Source organism: Mizuhopecten yessoensis, unplaced genomic scaffold (genome assembly GCF_002113885.1).
Source record: "Mizuhopecten yessoensis strain PY_sf001 unplaced genomic scaffold, ASM211388v2 scaffold6971, whole genome shotgun sequence".
NCBI classification, from domain to species: Eukaryota; Metazoa; Mollusca; class Bivalvia; order Pectinida; family Pectinidae; genus Mizuhopecten; species Mizuhopecten yessoensis.
The window spans coordinates 282,306-307,362 of record NW_018406816.1 but is presented as its reverse complement, the minus strand read 5'-3'; the positions used below and the strand labels follow the sequence as shown (position 1 = coordinate 307,362).

The following is a 25,057-nucleotide window of genomic DNA, read 5'->3' as shown; positions in this document are numbered from 1 at the left end:
AATTGGTTTCATGATTTTCTTAGGCAAAATTAAGGACAACAATTTTGTTTTTGCACATGTTGTTGAGTTTACTTGTTCAATCGCCTAGGAACAATATCACCTTTATCTGAGAACATAAGTAAGTTGATTACAATGAGACAAATGCTGGCCTACTCGCTACAATATGTCACAAAACGGTACACTAGCTCGGATGACTTTTGTTGGGAGACATCTTGAGAGAAAAAAAAGATTGCTATATAAAATTTCTCCAGTCCATGAATTAAAAGGCTGCTAACAGCACATGTTGGTTTGGTTTATGTGCATGTGGTTAGCCAAACACTAATTATCAGACCTGCCTGGTCTTATGATGCTTGCCGCCTTAGTTTTTATTTATTGTCTACCACAAGGCTCAATGATTTATGAACAAAAGCTACATACAATTACAACAGGCGTTTTATCGCACAAATTTCAACCCCTATGAAACATTGATCAGTGGCGTCCGTGTTTGATTGTACCATTGTTCATATACTCATGTTCCAAAATCAATGTTGGTGTAGTACTTTAAGCATTTCACGCAAAAGGTTGACATGGTTGTACGTTTCAGACAACTCTTTTAGATGTAACAGTCCAGATCTGGTCAAGTACATCCTTATAGACAGGTTAACATACATATCTTGTAGTTTTAGTTAGATATGATGCTAAAGAGTGTAATAATCAATGTCGGAGACACAGCTTTAACGTTTTACCAAATATCTGGAACACTTTGCTTGTGTAGATTTTACTGTAAACTCAACACATTTATTCCCTTGTTCTTTTACACATTGCTTCAGAAGTCAAGGTCACGGGCCAAGGTCAGCAGACAGGATTTCCCCAAGTACACATGGCCCATGATGAAACATTAAATTTACGAAGTATACAAGTGGTTCCCCCTATGTTTATGGAAGGAGTTTCTGACTAACTATTGGCTGGTGATATGTAGGAGGCTATCTCATTGATGTGGCTCCCAGACCCTTTAAGTGGATTCTGAGACAACATGGAGAGCGATTATAGGTCTGGTGTATTTGGGCAAGATCAATGGTTTCATTCAACCACATCTTCATCTTTTTAGAATCTGTAGATGGACAGCACAATTTTAGGGACTTTGAGAAGTCATTATAGTTGAGAATTTATTGGAAGATCATTGGATTATTATCATTATTAGGTTTATAGATTTCACGTAGATAGTAGGAAATCTTAATGTTTGTCACTATATCATATTGTCTTTGCCAGGTAGATGTTTGTCGCTATATTATATTGTCTTTGCCAGGAAGGTGTTTGTCATTATATATTTTATTGTCTTTGCCAGGAATATGTTTGTCACTATATTGTATTGTCTTTGCCAGGTAGATGTTTGTCGCTATATTATATTGTCTTTGCCAGGAAGATGTTTGTCATTATATATTTTATTGTCTTTGCCAGGAATATGTTTGGCACTATATTATATTGTCTTTGCCAGGTAGATGTTTGTCGCTATATTATATTGTCTTTGCCAGGAATATGTTTGTCATTATATATTATATTGTCTTTGCCAGGAATATGTTTGTCACTATATTATATTGTCTTTGCCAGTTAGATGTTTGTCGCTATATTATATTGTCTTTGCCAGGAATATGTTTGTCATTATATATTTTATTGTCTTTGCCAGGAATATGTTTGGCACTATATTATATTGTCTTTTCCAGGAATATGTTTGTCATTATATATTTTATTGTCTTTGCCAGGAAGATGTTTGTCATTATATATTTTATTGTCTTTGCCAGGAAGATGTTTGTCATTATATATTTTATTGTCTTTGCCAGGTAGATGTTTGTCGCTATATTATATTGTCTTTGACAGGAATATGTTTGTCACTATATTATATTGTCTTTGTTGCGAATATGTGATTATAGGTTTACAGTTGGTTCATCTGTCTGTCTATCTGTCGTCTGTCGTCTGTCTATCTGTCTGTCTGTCTGTCTGTTTGTCTGTGTGTCACATTGTCTGGCACAGTTATCCATTTGTCTGTGTCGTATGTGGCATGTTTCGCAGGAAGAAGATCGACTTTAAATCTTTCCAAACGAAACAGTAACATTTCTCAATAACATCTTTTGGACATCTGAAAATGGGATAAGTTTGTACATGTGTGTTTGGTTTGTGTATGTACCAGGGACATGTCTTGTTCATACGTGTATACATGTGCGATGTTGAAGCATATCTTAGGAATTATTAGTTAGGAGAAAATGGTGTCTGGGTACACAAGCATTCCTGTTTATATTTCCTGATGAGGACATTTCCACTAGTTCCTGGTGACTGTGATTGATCTAGGTTGTGTAGTTATACTGGTGGCACCAGTGTCTCATCTGACACACTCCGAGGACAAAAGGGGTACAGAAGTGCAGGAATAACCTGTCTAATCTGACACATTCTGAGGACAAAATTGGCACAGCAGTACAGAAAGAACCTCTCTAATCTGACACACAATGAGGACAAAAGTTGTACAGCAGTTCAGTGAGAACCTGTCTAATCAGACACACTCAGACAGGACTTTTATAGTGTTTCATAACTTGACAAAATTTATTGTATTTCTAGAAATGTTTTCATGTCAAATGGTTCAAAACTATATTTGGCTGACAGCACAGATAATGGCAATTTGTTGATTGGTGCTAAATCTTCTCCATCTTGATGAGATTTTGAAAAAAAGATCCATTTAACATTGGTATTATCAGACAATGGGTCGACTTTACTGCCAACAGTTTGTTACTATTGGTCTTCAGTTCTTGGTCCTCAATTTGGAATCAGAATTATGTGGACTTTTTAGGTCACCTGAGCTTATGCTCAAGTGACCTATTGCTATCCGTTTTCGTCCGTCGTCGTCCGTCGTCCGTCGTCCGTCAACATTTTACATTTCAAACTTACAGTCAAGTTCTGCTGGGCTGATTGAACTGAAAGTTGGTAGGAATGATCGCCTCATGGTCCTGACAAAGTGTTGTTATTTTTCGGGTCAATCAGAAATACAATTTGGCTGCCATGGCCGCTATTTTGCTACTAAGTTCTAATAGGCCGATCTCACTTAAAATTGGTCTAGGAATGATCAGCTCATGGTCCTGACAAAGTTAAGTTAACATTATACTATTTTTTACTCAAATTGGTACATATTTCAACAACAAAAATAAATACTATAGACTCAGGTGACCGTTAAGGCCCATGAGCCTCTTGTTGTGAATGAATTTGATGGTTAGGTTTCGACTCTGGATTAAAATTTGTGTTACATTAATGGAAGTTGAGTGCTGATTTCTGGATCAGGACTGTTGCATGACCACAGATTGAGGTGGTTCAATATAAATGTTTGTGTTTTTGATTCCATTAGAATTAAATGGCTGGGTCATGTGGCCTTAATTGTGCTGAAATTTAGTTTTGAATCCCAAGTTTTAGAACTATGAACCAGTTGTTTGCTGCCTCTCTGTTAATTTGAATTATGGGTCAGGTTTAACATATAGCCATTGTCTGAATTATGGGTCAGGTTTAACATATAGCCATTGTCTGAATTGTGGGTCCTGAATGTTGGTCATTCAATTTTGTTGCCAATGGTGTCAAAATCTGAGACTTACAATAAATGAGGATCAAGTACCCTTTTTTGTGAATCGTGTTTTAATTCTTTAATAATTTGTGAAGTTGTCTATTACTTTGTAGTGTTGACTAGTACAGGCGCTAGGTCCGACGCTTTCCTAATCAATACCTCCAGCGTGAACTGCTAAGGTGTGAAATCCTTTGTGCACCACAAAGCTCATTAGGATGAGCATTGTGATAAAATAAACCAACATCAATCGCTGGAAAAAAATCACTGTTGACAAGTGATTGTTGATAATTGCATGTACAAGCTTCAAGGTTATAGGTCAAGTCGCTACAGTGCTGTCAGGTCATTGATTATAGTTAATTATCACGCCTGTGTGGATCTGAGGTATTTGACACTTTGTAAAAAGCATTGCTATCTTAATACTAGTTTTTCATTCTCACTTTTTCCAGGTTTTTAAAATATTGTTCATTTTGAATATTTCAAAAAAACGTGTGAGAGATAAATTTTCCAAATGAGCTGAATTTGTCCTTACCGTTTTGACATTTTCAAGAAATTATCTTCAATATTTTTTCCCCCCACAGGTGATATATATAGACTGGAAAAAATAACAATAACACTTAATATCTTTAAAATTGTGAAAAAATTCTAAAGGTCTGCAGGAATCAATCTTTAATATGATTCTGTAATCTATTTTTATTGCTGACAGGGACTGAATTCACTCGGTTAGCTCAGCAAGTTATTCTCATTTTTAAAAGAGTTATTTATTTTAGAAACTTATGTCTTTAAAAATTAGATAAATGTATTTTCATGTTTTTTTTAGCTCACCTGGCACGAAGTGCCAAGTGAGCTTATGCCGTGGTGCGGCATCCGGCGTCCAGCGTCCGGCGTCCGGCGTCAATATTTTACTTTAAACGAGTTCTTCTTAATAACCAAAAGGCCTAGGGTGATGATATTTGGCCAGAAGCAAACTGGGATGAAGGGCTACAAAGTTTGTTATAGTTAATGACCTTCAGCCATTTTCAAGGTCACAGGGGTCAAATATGTGAAAAACTTTAAACATCTTCTTCTCGATAACCAAACTGCCCAGGGAAATGACATTTGGCCAGTAGCATGCTTGGGTTAAGGGCTACCAAGTTTGTTCAAATAAATGACCTTCAATTATATTCAAGGTCACAGGGGTCAATTGTCTTAAAAAACCTTTAAACAACTTCTTCTGAATAACCAAAATGCCAAGGGTGATGATATCTTGCCAGTAGCATGGTGATATGAAGGGCTACAAAGTTTGTTCAAATGAATGACCTTCACCCATATTCAAGGGCACAGGGGTCAAATATGTTAAAAACTTTAAACAACTTCTTCCCAATAACCAAAATGCCCAGGGTGATGATATTTGGCCAGTAGCATGCTGAGATGAAGGCTACAAAGTTTGTTAAAATGAATGACCTTCACCTATATTCAAGGTCACAGGGGTCAAATATGTGAAAAACATTAAACAACTTCTTCTGAATAACCAAAATGCCCAGGGTGATGATATTTGGCCAGTAGCATGCTGAGATGAAGGCTACAAAGTTTGTTAAAATGAATGACCTTCACCTATATTCAAGGTCACAGGGGTCAAATATGTGAAAAACATTAAACAACTTCTTCTGAATAACCAAAATGCCCAGGGTGATGATATTTGGCCAGTAGCATGCTGAGATGAAGGCTACAAAGTTTGTTAAAATGAATGACCTTCACCTATATTCAAGGTCACAGGGGTCAAATATGTGAAAAACATTAAACAACCTCTTCTGAATAACCAAAATGCACAGGGTGATGATATTTGGCCAGTAGCTTGCTGAGATGAAGGGGTAGAAAGTTTTTTCAAATGAATGACCTTCACCCATATTCAAGGGCACAGGGGTCAAATATGTTAAAAACTTTAAACAACTTCTGAATAACAAAAAATGCCTAGGGTGATGATATTTAGTCAGTAACATACTAGGATCAAGGGCTACCAAGTTTGTTTAAATGTATGACCTAGAATCATATTCAAGGTCACAAGGAGCAAATATGGTCAAAATATAAAAAAAAATAAACATCTTGTTCTGAATAACCAAAAGTCTCAGGATGTTGATATTTAGTCAGTAGCATGCTGGGATCAAGGACTACTATGTTTGTTAAAGTGAATGACTTTGACTTATATTCAAGGTCACAGGGGTCAAATTTGTTTAAAATCTTTAATCGACCTCTTCTGAATAACCATGGGTCCCAGGATGTTGATACTTTGCAAGTTGCATCCTGAGATGAAAGGCTATAAAATTTGTTTAACATAATGACTTTGTTCGACTTTCAATTACAGGGGTGAAATGTTTAAAAAAAAAAATAACAGGTTCTTTTGAATGAATTTAAATAATAAATACTGATATTTTATTTTGCCTGTAGCTTTATTTTAGATCACTTTTAAGGTTACAAGTGTGAAATTTATACCAGGTGAGCAATGCAGGCCCATTGGGCCTCTTGTTCAATCTTTCTGTACTAATTTGAATCCCTATGCATGAATTCAAAGCATTTTTAGGTCACCTGAGACAAAGTCTAAAGTGACCTATTGCGATCGCCTTTTGTCCGTCGTCGTCTGTCGTGCGTTCGTAAACAATTTACATTTTCGACTTCTTCTCCAAAACCCCTGAACCAATTTCAATGAAATTTTGCAGAAACCTTCCATAGCCAAAGGTCAACAAAAAGAGGTGCCGGTTTGGTCCTCGCCCCCCAGGGGCCTGAGGGTCGGGGCCAAAAAGGGTCAAATTGACTAAAATTTCAAAAATCTTCTTCTCAAGACCCAGATATGGTAGAATCAAATACTCTTCATAGATGGAAGGGTCTTAAGGTGCTTTACAAAAATTGTGAATTTCTTGACCCTGTGGTCTCACGTTTCCCCCTGGGGAGGGGGTAAACTTTACTATAGTTTATATAGGGAAATCACATTTGGACCAACATTTGTTTAATTGCCATTGGAGGCAATTCAATTTGGGTTAGCATTATCAGTATTGGGTAGCAGTTTGATGGTATGCACATATGAGCCCTGACTGACCCCCCGGGGCCATTGGGTGGGGCCAAAAAGGGTTGAATTGACTGAAATTTAAAAAATCTTCTTATCAAGACCCAGATATGGAAGAATTAAACACTCTTCATAGATGGAAGGGTCTTAAGGTGCTCTACCAAAATTGTGAATTTCATGACCCTGGGGTCTCACGTGTACCCCTGGGGAGGGGGTAAACTTTACTATAGTTTATATAGGGAAATCACATTTTGGACCAACATTTGTTTAATTTTCATTGGAAGTAATTCAATTTGGGTTAGCATTATCAGTATTGGATAGCAGTTTGTTGGTATACACATCAGCCCTGACTGACCCCCCGGGGCTGATGGGTGGGGCCAAAAACGGTCAAATTGACTGAAATTGCAAAAATCTTCTCCTCCAGACCCAGATATGGTAGAATCAAATACTCTTCATAGATGGAATGGTCTTAAGGTGCTCTTCCAAAATTGTGAATTTTATAACCCTGGGGTCTCACGTGTACCCCTGGGGAGGGGGTAAACTTTACTATAGTTTATATAGGGAAATCACATTTTGGACTAACATTTGTTTAATTTTCATTGGAAGTAATTCAATTTGGGTAAGCATTATCAGTATTAAGTAGCAGTTTGATGGTATGCATGTATGAGCCCTGACTGACCCCCCGGGGCTGATGGGTTGGGCCAAAATGGGTTGAATTGACTGAAATTTCAAAATTGTTATATGGTTTATAATGGCAAATGATACTTTGAATATTACATGTTAATAACTTGATTGGAATTATAACCCTGAGTTGACAGTTTGATACTTTGAAAATTTTGAGCCAGTCCTACCCCCAAGGGCTGTAGGGTGTGGCCCGAAGGAGTCAGTGTGCTTAAATGTCTTAATTTTCCTTGTTTAGAATCAGAGGTGCTAGTTTCAAATACTTTTTAGGCTTAAATCTGTATGCTAGATATTGAAAAAGGTGGTTTTATTGTTTTTTTTGTCACTTTGAATATTATTTTTATTCATCTTAATAACAAAATCAACTCTCTGTATAAAAATATCAGGTGACCGTTAAGGCCCATGGGGCCTCTTGTTACCAGAAATGTTAGCTGAAAGTTTAGTATCAATATCTTGTTAAACTGACCATACTTTTCAGCAGTTTACCTGCTCCAGGTAGATAATTGACTGATTAATTTATGTGTTACAGCAGCTGGTGCAGTTACTACAGGTGCTAAACATACTGATGTAATTACTCAAACATCGACTAGTGAAATCTACAGTGAATCTCGGATTTACGTACTTTTCTCTATATATAGCTCACTGATCTTTTACCAACCGTCCGATTTACCTGGGCTTTTCGTTGATGAGAGAATCAAACTGTGTGCCCTATTTTCGTTGATGAGAGAATCAAACTGTGTGCTCTAATACATTAATATTGTAATTGAATGACACACCTAGTGGATTTCGGCATTGAATCATATACTCCGAGTGTACCCTAGATTCAAAGACACCTCAATGACATTGACTCATTTGGATTCCACATCATATATACTAAATGTCATGATACTAATTTCATTTTTGCTAATTTGGCTCAAGATTGTTTACGTTTCAGACATCATTGATCAACAAAGGAGAAACATCTGCATCGGGATTTCAACCTGTAATACTTATGTGAAAATGAAAGATGAAGAGATCAATAAATATGTGTGCATCTATTACTGAAAAAAATGTCGCCTCGGATACAAAGAAAAATGGTTTGATATGTAGTCATTAGCAACAGAGAATTAAACGAAAGATGTATGTCTGGGTATGATCGTTTACCATTAACAGCGAGTTGAAGGCTACCGATATGTTATTCATTAGCTGAAGCTATGCAAATATTGAGTGAAAGTCGGCTCTAGGAGGATGTAGATCAGGGTCCTAGGGAAGCTTGTGTCAGTGTAAATGGAAAATGATTGATTTGTAGTACCAATACGGGCTCAATTCAATGTGACTGTTATAAACCATTGGAGGGAATTTATGGAAAGTAGCAGTAGGCAATCAAAATGTCCGAAATGTGATGATATATGTGTGTGTACCTGATAGTTAGTTATTGATGTGGTATAACTACACACAAAGAACATACAAAGATATATTGTTTAAAAAAAAAGCAACTGGAAACGAAGCGAATGTGAATAATCTGTCACAAATTAGTTAACCAATATAATGTTGTGTGTGTGATTTTGTTTAGACGCACACTGAATGAAGTGAATTAGTTTGTTTTTCAAAATATTCAGAGCTTTACAGCATGGATAGCTACATCTACAAACAACCTGCTTCTGTTGATAATAAAGATTCACCAAAAAAAAGGGCTAAAAATTTGACAAACAAGGATGGCAAGAAAGATGGCGGAGTTCTGTCACTGCTAGGGAAGAAAAAGAAACCAGCAAGGCAAAAAAAGCCACAGGAACTGAAACGACAGAGTCACGTTCTGGCAACAGATTCATCTGCCATTGGTAAGAGGTATGGAAGTGTGGATTCAAGTCCTACAAGCCCTCCCTGGCGTGGTTCTGGCAGGGGCTCAGTTCGGACATCAGTGGGGTCGTGTCCAAACAGCCCAATGATGACAGGGTACCAGGGACCCAAAGGTAACATGATGTCAAAATCAGCTTTTGAGGCATTTTGGAATGGACCTGAGCCCCTGTTTGATCCCACGAAGGGTCCAAAAGAATACAAGAAGGATCTGTCACCAGAGTCGGAGATTGGCAATAAGGATTTACACTTGAAACCTGGTGGAAGTCCAGAGGTACACCGGATACAGCTGAGGGTCAGTTCTGCAACTCCCCCTCCCAGGGCCCCGCCGGTGTATCAAAACGCTGACCAGCTACGATCTCCACCCCCTAAACCAAAACATACAATAGACCACAACTGTGCTGTACATTCTGCTGCGGGACATCACACTCGTTACAAGTTTCCTTCTCCAGGAGTTAGTCCGGAAATTCAAAGAAGTAACTCGCCAAACACATCAAGGCAAAGTTCTCAGGATAGTGAGGTTCCAGCAGATGCACCGAAATCCACGGCAACCAGCGTGTTGCCGGACCACTACAAATATCTCAGTGATTACACCTACAGTGAGCTTCCACCAAAACCCAGGCACACTATGCCACAGCAGTTTATTGTACAGGACGGTGTTTATTCCGAAACAACTACAGAGCGTGTCCGACGAAACATTGTACCGCAACAGTATGTCGCACCTGACGAAATTTATTCGAAAGCCATGCCAGAAAAATTGCAAAAAAATGAAAATGTACAACAGTGTGATACAGAAGGAATGTATTCAAATGGAAGTCCTGAAAAGGGTCGTCGTAGCCATTCTCAACAACTTGTCGGTTCTGAAGGAATCTTTTCTCAGGGAAGTCCAGAAAGAGATCGCCACAACACGATGTCTTCTTCGTCACATTCAAGCCCAGAAAGTCCACGTGCTCAAATTATCCGTGCTTCCCAACATATTCACTCAGGATCAGGGATTATACGGAGACAGCATAGCCTTCCGACACCAGGCAATAGTCCGGAAATCCAGCGTATTTTACGATCGTGTCCTCCTCCTGAAGATAGTCCTTCGCCTCCGACTCAGCGAGCCAGATCTGCTATGGATGAAGGAATCTACTACCTAGCTGGTGAGTGTATTTTATGAAAAACATCTTCTGTATTCTGTTGCTTTTTTATGATGGTAGCATATATACATATATAGCTAAGCGTATGGTTGCTTTTTTCTGTTGTGCATGATAACAAACTGGGAGAGCTTTTTAATATATATTTTCTTTTTGTCCATCTTCACATTACATCCAACTTTTTTGAAGAATATTGAAAAACATCATTTCAACTTTCGCAAGCATAACTCTGTGGTAGAATGTTCTGGTTGAGATTGGTCACATTAGGTGCAGTCTTTTAATCACAGAACAAGATACTTCTATCCGATCTACTCAGTTTCATTTAACTTTGTTACTAGCATGTAGGGAATTATCATGTGATGGATTTGGTTTAAACAATATTTTATTTACAAATAAGCTGTACATAATATATAATTTTACATAATGTAATATTAGGGATCTGGCAACAAGAGGAGGCTCTTATATTAAGCCATCTCCCAGTGAAGGATTTGTGTCTTTTGTGCCAAAAACTGAGAATAAGTTCCAGCTGTATATCTTAGGCTTGGCTTTACTTCAATGCTAAAATAAGATTATATATGCTTATTATCTTGGGACATATAATATGGATTTTGGTAGACTTTTTTAGCCTATTGAAATCGCCCTTCCTTCGTAGCCCGCCGTCCGCCATCCATCGTCCGTTGTCCATCCTTAAACATGTCTTGTTATGACTATTTCTCAGAAAGTGCTGGAGGGGTCTTTCTCAAATTCGATATGTAGGTTTCCCTTGGTCCTTAAATTTTGTGCATGTTCACTTTTGAGACTGATCGAAATATAAAATGGCCAACAGGCAGCCATCTATGATCGAAATATAAAATGGCCAACAGGCAGCCATCTATGATCGAAATATAAAATGGCCAACAGGCAGCCATCTATGATCGAAATATAAAATGGCCAACAGGCAGCCATCTATGATCGAAATATAAAATGGCCAACAGGCAGCCATCTATGATCGAAATATAAAATGGCCAACAGGCAGCCATCTATGATTTTGACAGTGAATATTTGTTATTGGTATTTCTGTGTCATAATTGTGTCAGTTTTCTTTTAAGACTGATGGAATAAACAAAATAAAAGGATGTGTTTTATACACAGCAGTATGAAGTTTTGTTCAAAAGGTACTCCAGGTGCATTAACTGTTTACATGACTCGATAAAACAGATAAGAGAAAAGATCAGACTGACATAGAACTAATGAAGATGGTATAATGGTGGGCACTTTAAAGATCCCTCTGGGATCTCTTTTTTAAGTTTCAGGAATGATTTTCTTCTGCATCTGGCGAAATAAATCTTGATCATTTTCCAATAAAACAAGTTTCATGTCAATTTAGATCAAAGAGAATTATGTACGAGTTTAATGTCCCTCTGTGTTTTGTGGTACACATGAACTGTCTAGTTGTGGGATGTCAGTGATGTACTTGTCATTTCTACTAACAAAACAGAATGTGTTGAGTTTACCTGCACTCAGTTACAATGGTGGAGAAATGCTTATTATAAGACATAATTCTCAGTTATGATCCTCTGGTATATCATTGTCTCTTATTCAGTCTCTAACTGTTGTTGAGATTCAATGCCCAAAGGTAAGGAAGCCTCAATGCCCAAGGGTTAGGAGGCCTCAATACCAAAGGGTAAGGACATCTCAATGCCTAAGGGTAAGGGGCATCGATGCCTTAGGGTAAGGACACCTCAATGCCTAAGGGTTAGGGGCCTCGATGCCTAAGGGTTAGGGGCCTCAATGCCTAAGGGTTAGGATGCCTTAATTCCTGAGGGTAAGGACACCTCAATGCCTGAGGGTAAGGAGGTCTCAATGCTTGAGGGTAAGGATGCCTCAATGCCTGAAGGTTAGTGGCATCGATGCCTAAGGGTAAGGACACCTCAATGCCTAAGGGTTAGGGGCCTCGATGCCTAAGGGTTAGGGGCCTCGATGCCTAAGGGTTAGGGGCCTCGATGCCTAAGGGTTAGGACACCTTAATTCCTGAGGGTAAGGACGCTTCAATGCCTAAGGGTAAGGACACTTCAATGCCTGAGGGTAAGGATGCCTCAATGCCTTAGGGTAAGGGTGCCTCAATGCCTAAGGGTAAGGATGCCTCAATGCCTGAGGGTAAGGACGCCTCAATGCCTAATGGTTAGGATGCCTCAATTCCTAAGGGTTAGGGGCCTTCATGCCTAAGGGTAAGGACACCTCAATGCCTAAGGGTTAGGGGCCACGATGCCTAAGGGTAAGGACACCTCAATGCCTAAGGGTTAGTGGCCTCGATGCCTAAGGGTTAGGACACCTCAATTCCTGATGGTAAAGAAACCTCAATGCCCGAACTGTCATATGCTAATGTAGAAGGAGTATAAGGTGTTCAAATTACAAGTGAAAATGTAAGGCATTAAAATGAGGTTTGAAATATCAGTATTCATCTTGTTAAACCATATGAAGCGTGCTCTTTAGGATGTGCAGTATACAATCCCATTATACCTTTTGTTCTCAGATTTCCTGTACAATGTATAAGGCTGTACAGCTACTCATAATTAATATGGATTTTTTGGATCAAATTTTAAGAAAAGATTAATGTGCTGTTCAGATGTGGATGAAATTATCTGAGTTATTGATTGTATAAAATATTTGTCTTGAGTCGACAAAATTGACCTGACTGGACAATGGCTTATTTGATGCTTGACCGGACAATGGCTAATTTGATGCTTGACCAGAAGACTGTCTTAGTTTTGCCACCTGTTCCTGTTACAAATTTGAAGACCTCTGCACGCTTGAGTCAAACTTATCAGGGCATATGGTATTTAAATTAGTGGCAGAATTGTTATTGAAATAAGGTAATGATTGTCAAACCTGTGATGTGAACATATGTGTACAAAGTTGATTGGACGGTACGAGACTCTTTTTCCCTAGTGAAATATGTGGACACAATTCATCCATTTGAATTAAGGTACAATTTTACTTCTGATACAAACTAAACAAGGAAACGCTACAGCTACTGGACACCAAATCATTGGATGGAACTCATTGATTGACAGATTCCAACACAATCCGCATACGTGAATTTTTTCTTCAAATTAGTTTGTTGATGACATTAATTTTATTGTTATATATACTGTTCACGCTCAATAACCCCAGATGTTGCATTATTGCTACTCAATAATTGTCCCAAGGTTAAAAAAATGTACGTTTTTAGCTAACTGATTAATGGAACTTCTGTAGTCAGGCCTTCCATGGGACAGAAACATTTGGCCGGTTAAGGAAGGGCTCGATTTTCAGAAGTGAACAGTCAAACCCCTATCCTGATATAACTGCTCGGATGCCGTTTTGTACAGTGCATGAACCATACAGTTATTGTGATAGATTTTGTACGCATGTTGGTTTGTTGATGATGTATAAAAGTGTGTGTGAAGTTATTGAAAGGGAGTAACTCATGAAAAAATAAATAAAATTAATTATCTGATAAGATTAATTGCATACATGTAAAAGTACATGTACTTGGTTTCAGATGAGAATTATGCCATACTTTACTGGACTAGGCAAGAATGACTTACATTCGGTCTGGCGCTTCACCACCTGCTAGTTGTTGCAAGTGTTTGTATCGAATCAACACTTAAGTTGATTGAGCAATTAATGTCTGCCTTAATTAGCGTAACGACATCAACATTCCGTGATGGCTTTCCTCTCATGTGTGTATTTGTCTGATGTAAGCATAACCACAGTGAGGCCTCATGCAAATTAGGTACAAAACAGTAGATGTTTAGCTGTTTCTGTTGATAAAGTCGAAGATCTATGCAATATGATGAAACATTTAAAAGTTCGGCTTAGTTTCAACTTGGCCATATTGATAATAATACACTTTGTAAATTGGTAATAACCCTTTCATTGTAACTGTTTTTTTTCCTAATTATAAGCCTGTGCGGGGGCAAAAAAGGCACAGGGCATTCGACCACTCCCATCACAGATGTTGATTTTGTGATTTGCTGGTCGGCCCCCATACCGAAAAAAGTTACAAAAAAGGTATTAAAAAGTTACACTCAAACACTTTGTTCAGTTCAATCAATACTTTATTGGCAAACAAAAGGTACACAAAAGTTACATTTAGCCACTAAAGCACTAGTGAAAAAGGTACCATAATGTTATAACTTTATTTAGTTAGTAAAAAAGTACAAAAAAGTTATGCTTTTCTGAGGTACTGAAAATGGAGAAAACGTATTTGTTAGGTATAACTTTCTAAAGCTTCATAAACCTCTCATGTATTATGAAAAGGTATCAAAAAAATTTCATAACCTAACCTATACTGGATCTTTTGTTTAAATGAAATTCTATTTTATAGAGTATTCTTTTGAAGTTACTATTATATATCACCTGCTTTCTTGTAGTTATTATCATATAAAAAAAAATCTTTTGTAGTTACTATAATATAAATAATTTTCTTTACGTTACTATTATATAAATAGAAATTTTTTTCCCACTACTATTATATAAATAGATATTTTCTTTTAGTTACTAATATATGAATAAATATTTTCTTTTAGCTACTATTATATAAGTATTTTCTTGAAGTTACTATTTATCATATAGATATTCTCTTGCACTTACTACACTATAAATATTTTCTTGTAGTTACTATTATATAAATACTTTCTGTAGTTACTACTATTTCACAATATAATACACAATAATGTAATAAATATACTCTCATGTTGACTTCCAGGAAGTGCCCTGCATTGACTATGACTCTCTCCAGTTCTGACACTAGCATACTCACTTTTATTCTCTTGTATTCACAACTATTTCACATAACCATTCCTAAAATAATCATTAATAGAATATCTCTTGTAAAGTTACAACAAACAATCATATTAATAGTTCTTAAAATTTGAAATCTCTCATTTGTTCTATGTGGTTGAGTTCCTCCTGGCCAAGCTGACCAAAGCACTGATTTTTGTCCTCATTGAAAACTTGATTTCTGACAAGCCACTTTTCCCATGAATCGCCTCAGCATAATCTGTTGAAAAGCAGATGAATTAGGAAAAATAGCTAGTAACATAATTGCAACTTTATTAAATTTTCTTAGTTCTTTCTTCATCGCTTAAAATTCTAGGAATTAATGAATATGAATGGTGAAATCATATCGGCAGCATTTTACGGTAAACTTGCTATTTAGTATTCACCGACAGGCACCATTAATCAGTTCAAGCAGCTATAGCGATACTTTTGTAATTTCAGTGACATTACTACATGTACTACATAAAGAAAATTGCTGTAGAACTCTTTTCTTTTGTGCTGTTATGAAAAAGTTTTAATTCATAATTACCAATTATTGCTCCAACAATGGTCTGGTTCAAACCTTTCCCAGGTTGACCAGCTCAGTGTTGGTGAAGAACACTGACATCAAATATCTGGCGACCTGTTCCCCTTTGTCTTCCTCTGTGTGTTTTTTATGTGTCTGGGATACACATAAACCCCAGTCCCAGGTATAAGCTCCACCATCTGTCAAGATAAGGAGCAATAACACAATTAACAAAATATTATAATTTTGCATTTAAAATGAGTCTCCTAAACAAGAAGGAAGTAAACAAGAATTTTAAGCAACATGCTTACCTCTAATTTCTTACCTTGACACAACACAATAGCATTGTAACAGTTGATCGGATTGCTAATATATTTACGATATGGTGTAAAGAGATTCAAAAAGAAAAGCTTTTCAGTTCATTGTGTGTTTATGGTATATAATATCTATATAAATGTAATAGCAAAATCTATCGGTGATTGCTTATGAATATTCTAACTAATTCACCCTTGTGTAGAAATGTAAATACCAGTGCACTACTCATTTGTTGGCTTTGATCTGTTTTATTTCACCTTAAATACCTCCCCAACAAGAGCCGGGGTCAAAGTCAAGAGATCCACTTTGTCTCTGACCTTTGGACCAAAATGACCTTGACCTTTAACCCAGTGACCATGATCTTTGGTCAGTTGACTTATTCTTTAATTCCAACCAACTTTGCTTTATAATACCATAACAAAATGTTCATCAGTAAAAAGTTTCATAAAGATATGTTCACCAGTGAAAAGATACTAAATTTGACCTTTACCTTTGACCTTGAATTAAGTCATAATGTCATAAAATGCTCATTCATGAAAAGCTACAAAATTTGACCTTAACCTTTGATCCAGTGACCTTGACCTATGACCTTTGGTCAGTTGACTCCTTGTTTAATTCTGATCAACTTTGCTTCATCATGTCATAATAAATTGTTAAGCAGTAAAAAGATACAAAATCTGACTTTGACCATTGATCAAATGACCTTGACCTTCGATAAGTTGACCTCTTGTTGTATTGTGACCAACTTTGCTTCATAATGTCATTACAAAATGTTTACCAGTAATTAAAGAGCAAAAAATATATATTTTTTAATGTTAAAATCCATTATTAAACAATATTTGATGAAGAATGCAGAAGTTGAACAGTGCCTGTTACTTGCATGTCATTTGCTTAAAAAACTGTCAAATATATCTCTTTAAATTTCCTTTTTGAAAATGAATGTTTTTAATCTTTTTAACAATATATGAAGATTACAAAAACAACACCGCATCCATTGTACTGCTAACATTTCTATTTTGGGTACTCTTACGTTTCAATTCAAATACAGTATTGTAGGTGAAGAAAATCATACGAAATTTAGAAAATCCAAAGCTACTAATTAAGGACAGATTAACAAAAAATAAGTAAGAAACCATTTAAGTAGAAAGTATTCAATCTTAAAATATATTGATAGGAAATTAAAATGCATTGGCTTTTAAATTTCGGTTATTTCTTGTCATGAAGGAGAAATTCCAATAATTATTTAAATATTTGTAAAGTGTTTGTTAACTTTATAACATGTACTAACTGATATATAAAAACGAAAAAGTGTATACTTGTATAGGAAAAATATATATTCGGCACGGGGTTTGAGTATATATTACGCTAGAAATTAAACATCACACTGAAATATCCTACCTTTCCCCGAAGAACAAAGAATAAACAAATACCGAAAATCTTATTATACACCGAAACGGATTCTGGTAAGTAGATCTACTTTCCGAATTGTATACAAATAAAGTAGCTCAGTAAACGAAAATTTAATCGGTACCGAAATAATCGGTGTTTTTTAACAGATAGTACTGCCGTCTGCCCATCTCTAAAGATCATACATATAAAAAAAAAACATCCATCGTCTAAGTCATGGTACTGTTTTTATATAAATTTGATATGTTTACTCTGCGTTTTGTATTGAATCCTTTCGATGGAAATACAATTGATGGCTTACCTGAAATGGCGACGATCTTCATGGAAAACCTGGGATTCATGAAAAGATTTCATCACAAACTGCGTATTCACTAAGCTCTTTTCGCGGACGTTCCACTGTCTTCAAGGAATGATGAAGTTGGTATCGTCTTCCCAGTAAACCAAAACACGTTCCAATATTTTGTTTACTTCTTGTGACTCGCCGGGTTAGAGTTCAAAATCTAGAGGTCGATCGAATACAAAATTTACCCGCGCGCTTTTCATTGGCCAATTTGATAAGGCTATTTATAGTCACACGAGATTACTTTTTCGCATAGGGCTTCGCTTTAATAACGATAAAGTCCTACCTCATATTAATCATAACTATTTATTGTTAAATACAAATAGTATGGACACAACAATAACAATTGAAAACAAAAAATATTCCCTTTTTAACAATAATCAAGCAGCCGTCGTAAGTTGTTTACGACAATAACGTAAAACTTTGGAACGATTTCCGGCACCATGCTGTCGAATGTATGTCCCGAATTTGACACTTTTTCAACGAAAACACGGGAAATCAACTTCTTATGCAATTAAGAAACTATTGCTTAAATGATTAAATGCACAGGTCTTCCTTCTGAAGTAACATTTTCATTGAAATCGGCATGATTTTCTCACATGACTGGTCAAGGTAACCGTGAATATTTGTGAAAGGCATATGCTCGTTGTCTTATCGGAATTTGTGTTCGGTAGGCCTAATTATTTTAATTTGATTTACAGCCCTACAGCAATTAACTGCACCACATGTTTTGTTAAGACTAACATGTATGACCAGCAAGCGATGGTCGATCTATTGTTTTCCGCTGACTGGAGTGAAGCGAGGTGTGAAAAATTTACCTTGAGTGGACCGATGATTACCTCGGGCGATGTTCAATTAGCCGGACCTATTACGTAATTGTCCAGGTGTTTCACACGGACAACTTACTTATAAAACCCATTCACAGCAGAAAAAACCATCATAATAAGCGGGGCCCTACCTTTGACCATATAATAATAAACGATATTTTTTTGCCTAGATAAAGAAGGAAAAAAATCGGTACATGGGGGAAAATATCATAAAAACCGATAGGCCTATATATACATAATAAATGGGTTCCACTGTACCAAAAATGTTCTAACTTTATAAAGTTATACCAAAGTTTTTCACAAGTATTGGCATTTTTGTTTAAGTCCAGAAAAGGTACTAAAAGTTATACCAAAAATATGCAAAGTTTTTCACCTGCATTGAAATTACTTTCTAAGTCCAGAAAAGGTACAAAAAGTTATACCAAAAATATGCAAAGTCTTTAACCTGCATTGAAATTATTTTCTAAGTCCAGAAAAGGTACTAAAAGTTATACCAGATTTTTTTAAAGTCCAGAGAAGTTACAAAAAGGTACACTAGTAAAGTTTAAGTTTAAATTAAGGTATCGAAAAGTTATAACTTTTTTGTACCTTTTATCAGGAGTACAAAAAAGTTACTGAAAAGGTACGAAAAAGTTATACATATTTGTAACTTATTTCGGTATGGGGGACCCTGTGTAAGCGCAGCTCGGGTAAAGCGGTTTACAGATTCAAGTAATATGGAGAATATCTGAACGATTCCAGGTGTTAGGAAGTCTATTATAAAGAAGGGACAATTCCGTACATCACCATTCTGTTTGGTATCAAAAGATAATTGGTTTCTTATTGACAACATTTTGATTTTTTCACTCAGTTCTGGTTAACAGTAACCAACTTTTGAGAAATTGGAATACATAGTCAGTTTGGGATTTGTCAAATTTGTTACTCTAGTCATTGAAGAAACATTATGGAGACGATTGTTTTGAGTATTTAACTCTCCTTCCAAATATTGATGAAATAAAAAAAAATCCTTCCAAACCCCATATAAAAAAATATTCCTGATGAAAGATGGAGACTATATATTATGTAAAATGTTTTAATAATTATGATACTTCGCTGTCCGGGCATTCATTAGAAATTGCCGGACCACCATTACTGTCAAATTAGTTTGAGGACAATTGGTGTCCGATGTTGTAAGGGAAGCCTACTTGTATCAGAGATATTTGTCATAGACATTTATGATCATCTTCAGTCATGGTCAGAGAATGTTTTAGCAAGTCAGGTGGAAGTCCATGTAAAGAATATTCTCCATGGGAAATAAAGTAAAATATAACCAACGATATAAACCAGTGCCAGTTGGCCATAAGGTGTTGAGGGTTTGACAGTGTTTTAACCCTAGTGGGGTGGTAGGTATGGGTAAACTTAACCCTAATGGGCTGGTAGGTGTGGGTTAACTTAACCCTAATGGGCTGGTAGGTGTGGGTTAACTTACGGTAACCCTAGTGGGCTGATAGGTATGGGTTAACTTAACCCTATTGGGCTGGTAGGTGTGGGTTAACTTAACCCTAGTGGGCTGGTAGGTGTGGGTTAACTTACGGTAACCCTAGTGGGCTGATAGGTATGGGTTAACTTAACCCTATTGGGCTGGTAGGTATGGGTTAACTTAACCCTAGAGGGCTGGTAGGTATGGGTTAACTTAACCCTAGAGGTCTGGTAGGTGTGGGTTAACTTAACCCTAATGGGCTGGTAGGTGTGGGTTAACTTAACCCTAGTGGGCTGGTAGGTATGGGTTAACTTACGGTAACCCTAGTGGGCTGGTAGGTATAGGTTAACTTAACCCTAGAGGGCTGGTAGGTGTGGGTTAGCTTAACCCTAGTGGGCTGGTAGGTATGGGTTAACTTAACCCTAGTGGGCTGGTAGGTGTGGATTAACTTAACCCTAATGGGCTGGTATAGGTGTGGGTTAGCTTAACCCTAGTGGGCTGGTTGGTGTGGGTTAGCTTAACCCTAGTGGGATGGTAGGTGTGGGTTAGCTTAACCCTAGTGGGCTGGTAGCTGTGGGTTAGCTTAACCCAAGTGGAATGGTAGGTGTGGGTTAGCTTAACTCTAGTGGGATGGTAGGTGTGGGTTAACTTAACCCTAGTGGGCTGGTAGGTGTGGGTTAACTTAACCCTAGTAGGCTGGTAGGTGTGGGTTAACATAACCCTAGTAGGCTGGTAGGTATGGATTAACTTAACCCTAGTGGGCCGGTAGGTGTGGATTAACTAGTAGGCTGGTAGGTGTGGATTAACTAGTGGGCTGGTAGGTGTGGGTTAACTTAACCCTAGTGGGCCGGTAGGTGTGGATTAACTAGTGGGCTGGTAGGTGTGGGTTAACTAGTGGGTCGGTAGGTGTGGATTAACTAGTGGACTGGTAGGTGTGGATTAACTAGTGAGCTGGTAGGTATGGGTTAACTTAACCCTAGTGGGCTGGTAGGTGTGGATTAACTAGTGGGCTGGTAGGTGTGGGTTAACTAGTGGACTGGTAGGTGTGGATTAACTAGTGGGCTGGTAGGTATTGGTTAACTTAACCTAATTGCCAAGACATTTTCAACGGATTAACAATAAATTCAATGCAATCACTCTAGTGACTTTATTTGTTCACAGTTTATACAAAGGTTGGTACAAACACCATACAAGCAACCTTTCTATTTTGGATTTTGATCAAACTTCAGTGAACGGTCAGGCATGAGAATGCCTCAAATGAAAAATCATGATGTCAGTTTAGGTCAAGGCCGTGGTCACTGTTTCTGTATCTAGAAATTTGTTTAATATTTACACTAATTTGTATGTGAGTTGGGGCTTTCATGTGATTACCGACATTTTCTAGTTTTCTTAAAATTCCAATCCAGTTACTTCTATAATCACCTTAGAAATCATGTGCATTTAATGTGGTTGCAGCTTGATGAAATATGTCTGTTTTCTGTCCATTTAAATATGACAATAGAAAAGTACACCGCCCATTCCATATAAGCGCCAGAAGAAGTCGGAACAATGTTCAAACTTCATAAATCTGTCATTGACTCCATGGAGCCGAATTTTTAAACAAAGACATTACGTCATTTGAAGTTTTTCCCATATATGGGAACTGCAGGCATGAATATTGACTTAATATAAGAAGCAGGTTCTTGTAGAAGATCCACAAGCCCATGGAGAATAACGTTTTAAAGCAAACAGTTCTTACTTGATTGTCCTGTGAGAAATCCTGTTAAATATTTCAGTAGACAATCTAATGGCAAGTCAGAAGGAAAGCTGATACTGCCTCTGTTGTGTTGAGTATATTAGGACACAGACAACCGGTATAAACTGCTGCCAGCCCTGGTGTATAGCGATTTTTCAACATTGTTGGAGGAGCGACTTGACTCCTGGCTGTGTCCGACCTCTTAACATGGTTTTAAAATAATTGTATAGATATTGTTTATTTCGATTAGCCCACGCTGAAAGTGTTGATTGTCTGCCTCAGATTTCCTTTGATATATTTGCGAGTAAGATTACAATAAATTGTACCCTTCAATAGATTTAGTTTATATTTACACTAGTATGGTCACTTTGAGTTTTGCACCTGTTAAGATTTTTTTGGTCATGGGTCAAGGTTAAAGGATCAAAGGTCACCGGCAAAATGGATGGATGGAGGGGGAACAGCGTTGGGTTATGTCTATGTGGGTCTCTGCTTTGTATTATTGTTCATGACCCGGATAAAATAAATTTATCTTGCTTTGACAATATATGCTAAATATTTAAAAATGTAATAAACAGTTGAATTTTCAAGTCGTGTGAGATGCTGATTTGTAACTGGTGTTAAATGGTAAACTTTTTCTGTTTTCCTCTTCAAATTATGTGTTAAATGAGATTTAGATCTGAATATGAATGCAAATCAAACTGTCTTGAATAAAAATAAATCACCATGCCCCTTATCGTCAAGGTTACCAGTCTCCATAGCAAGTGATCATGTGATCAAACTAATAGGAAGGGAAATGCCATTGATTTGTTGAAGTCCTAATATCCATCCAGTTGACTGACTGGTGGTGCAGTTCTGCCTTGACTCAAGAATGCAGTTTAATGGTCACAAGAGACTTCCAAAACCAAACTGTTTCTTCCAACTCTTTATAGAGAAAATCAGCGTCTGAAAACGGTATATATACTGTATGTGCTTTAGACGTCTCCAGGTTCCAGTACTTCCAGCCCAGATGATGTTTTGGTTATTTTATCATATCCTTGGTTTTTTTTGGAGTAAATGTTTGACTTAATTGTTATTTATTCATGAATTGTCTTTGGTTATTTTTTTTATCATTTTCAAGAAGATATCAAATCTCTTCTTATTTTTTTTAATGTTATTGTTACCTTTAGTTTTTCTTCAACATACTTGGAGAAAATACCTATTACTTTTATAATCTAATATTATTGCCAAATGCCTCTTTTGGTCTATGGTAGGTATTGCTATGTCGATGTCGTCGTCCGAACAGAGGTTTTCGTGCGATGACTTGAGTTTCCTTTGGCCGATCAAACTCAAACTTCATGCAGTGCTTCCTTACCAAAAGTGCTTGCTTGGTATTCCTTTTAAGGTCCGAGGTGAAAGGTCAAGGTCACTGTTACTATAAATAGAAATTCTGTTTTCGTGCGATAACTTGAGTTTCCTTTGGCCAATCAAACTCAAACTTCATGCAGTGATTCCTTACCAAAAGTGCTTGCTTGGGATTCCTTTTGAGGTCCGAAGGTGAAAGGTCAAGGTCACTGTTACTATAAATAGAAACTTCACTATAACTGTATACTGGACGGCTTCGATCTACCACTTGACTCACTGTGTATACCTCTGAAATGCCTCTTACTCCAAATGTTATTGACAACACTAGCTGTTTAACATCATAATCCACAAGTTTATTCATTTATTTATGGGAAACCATCCGACAAATCATACAAATTAAACTTGGAATTGAGACAATGAGTATCCATAGAGTATTCTTCCCAGAATAACAGATTATATAACAAAATGATGCCATCCAAAAACATAATCTATGATTATTACTAACTTTTAACATTATTTCTTGAAATGAAAAGTGTATCTATTTCTTCGTAATCTCCCAGCTTCCTGCGCAGGCGACACATCCACTTCCATGGAATTCTTGTTACTTAAACATTCTGTCTGTTTTGCTTACCTAATGACTTTGGAGATAAAATGTTGTCAGTTTCTTGATTGGAGGAGGGGAATGTCTACATCAAGTTCTGTTCATTTTGTCTTCCTTTATGAACAGGTTTGATTGGAGCTAGGAGATAATATCCTTTTCACGTTTTGATAACATCGGGGATTGGGGGAGGTATATTTAACAATTTCATAATATCGTTGTCCTAATTGTCTCCGATTCTGATGTGGATAAAAAATCAATAATCAAAATTATGCATGGTTAATATCTGATACATACGATTCTGTTTATAATGTATTCCAGAGAAAGGAGGTGAACATGTTCACACTTCCATCAACGAGATAACCATAACATTTGACTTGACTTTTAACATTGCCTTTAGACTGGCCACCGTCTCTAGAATATCAAATAATTAAGAAATAGATTTCTAATAATTTTGATCACTTGGATGTCTGATTCTAAGTTCTAAACTAGGGGGAGATAAGCTAGTAGTAAAATGCAATCGAGAAATTCTTCATAAAAACCTGGCCTCCAGTGTTGCAGTTTTATTACATGAATTTCTTCTGTATTTAAGCTGACATACAGTTCTGACATATCAAGGACGGTATATAATGCTGGATTTTGATGGCATTATCTACTAGAATCAACCTATTCTTCCCACACAAATCATATTGCATGTTGCGTTTAACAGTGGAGTCAATAAGATTCACGTTGGATTCCGTTCCAGGCCTATCTATATAATGCCTATTTTCACAGTGTCATGGACCAAATTCCTGGCTTTTGTAAGGCTCTACAATTCGTTATAGATCTTAACAAAGACATTCAAAGACCGTCGTCCAATGTGTAGATCAAGGTATGGTTGATTTCAATAGGATTTAAGAAATACACACTTTTTATTGATATTTCTTAGATTAAAAGCAAGGAGATTGACTTCCTTCCAGAGGGTAGAATTTTCTAGAAAATAAAAATCTAATGGGGAGAAAAGAGTTTCTGATTTAAACCCTTAAGGGTGAGAAAAGGGTTCCTGATTTAAACCCTTAAGGGGAAGGGAAGTGTTCCTGATCCCAACCCATAAGGCTTCAGAAACCTTGTATGTACATCTCCTTCTTAACTGTTTGTTGGAATGTTTTGTAACTTGGCTGGTGAAAGTATAATGTGTGTATAGAATAAGATTTACATGAGGGAACATATTTATGATTTGACTATTGTACCACTACAAACAAGAGTTTGAACGCTTGGATAAGATAATGTGGGGGTATATCTTTGTGAGCTCGCTCAGTTTCTCTTGTTGATTCAAAAGCTTAATCTACACTAAAGCAATTCATTGTCGATATGAAGGAGGCTTTCCAGTCATGCTTTGAAGTTTCCAAATTGCCAATTGCCACTGCTCACAATAGACTTAATGTGTATCCTTCAAATGTTTCATTGATTAATTAACCCCCCCC

General features: G+C 36.9%; 1 protein-coding gene across 7 annotated transcripts in view; it reads left to right on the top strand.

Annotated features, from left to right (window-relative positions):
• The window catches only part of LOC110452905 (sickle tail protein-like), a 223,951-nt gene that overhangs the window by 33,520 nt on the left and 165,374 nt on the right, over positions 1-25,057 (top strand). For 4 of the 7 annotated variants that reach the window (XM_021501645.1, XM_021501642.1, XM_021501641.1 and 1 more), the window contains exon 2: positions 7,819-10,267. The exons of the other annotated variants lie outside the window; for them this stretch is intronic. In XM_021501645.1, the coding sequence (XP_021357320.1) occupies positions 8,899-10,267 (1,369 nt within the window). In that variant the 5' untranslated portion in view covers positions 7,819-8,898. The remainder of the gene's footprint in view (positions 1-7,818; positions 10,268-25,057) is intronic. 7 annotated transcript variants of the gene reach the window in all.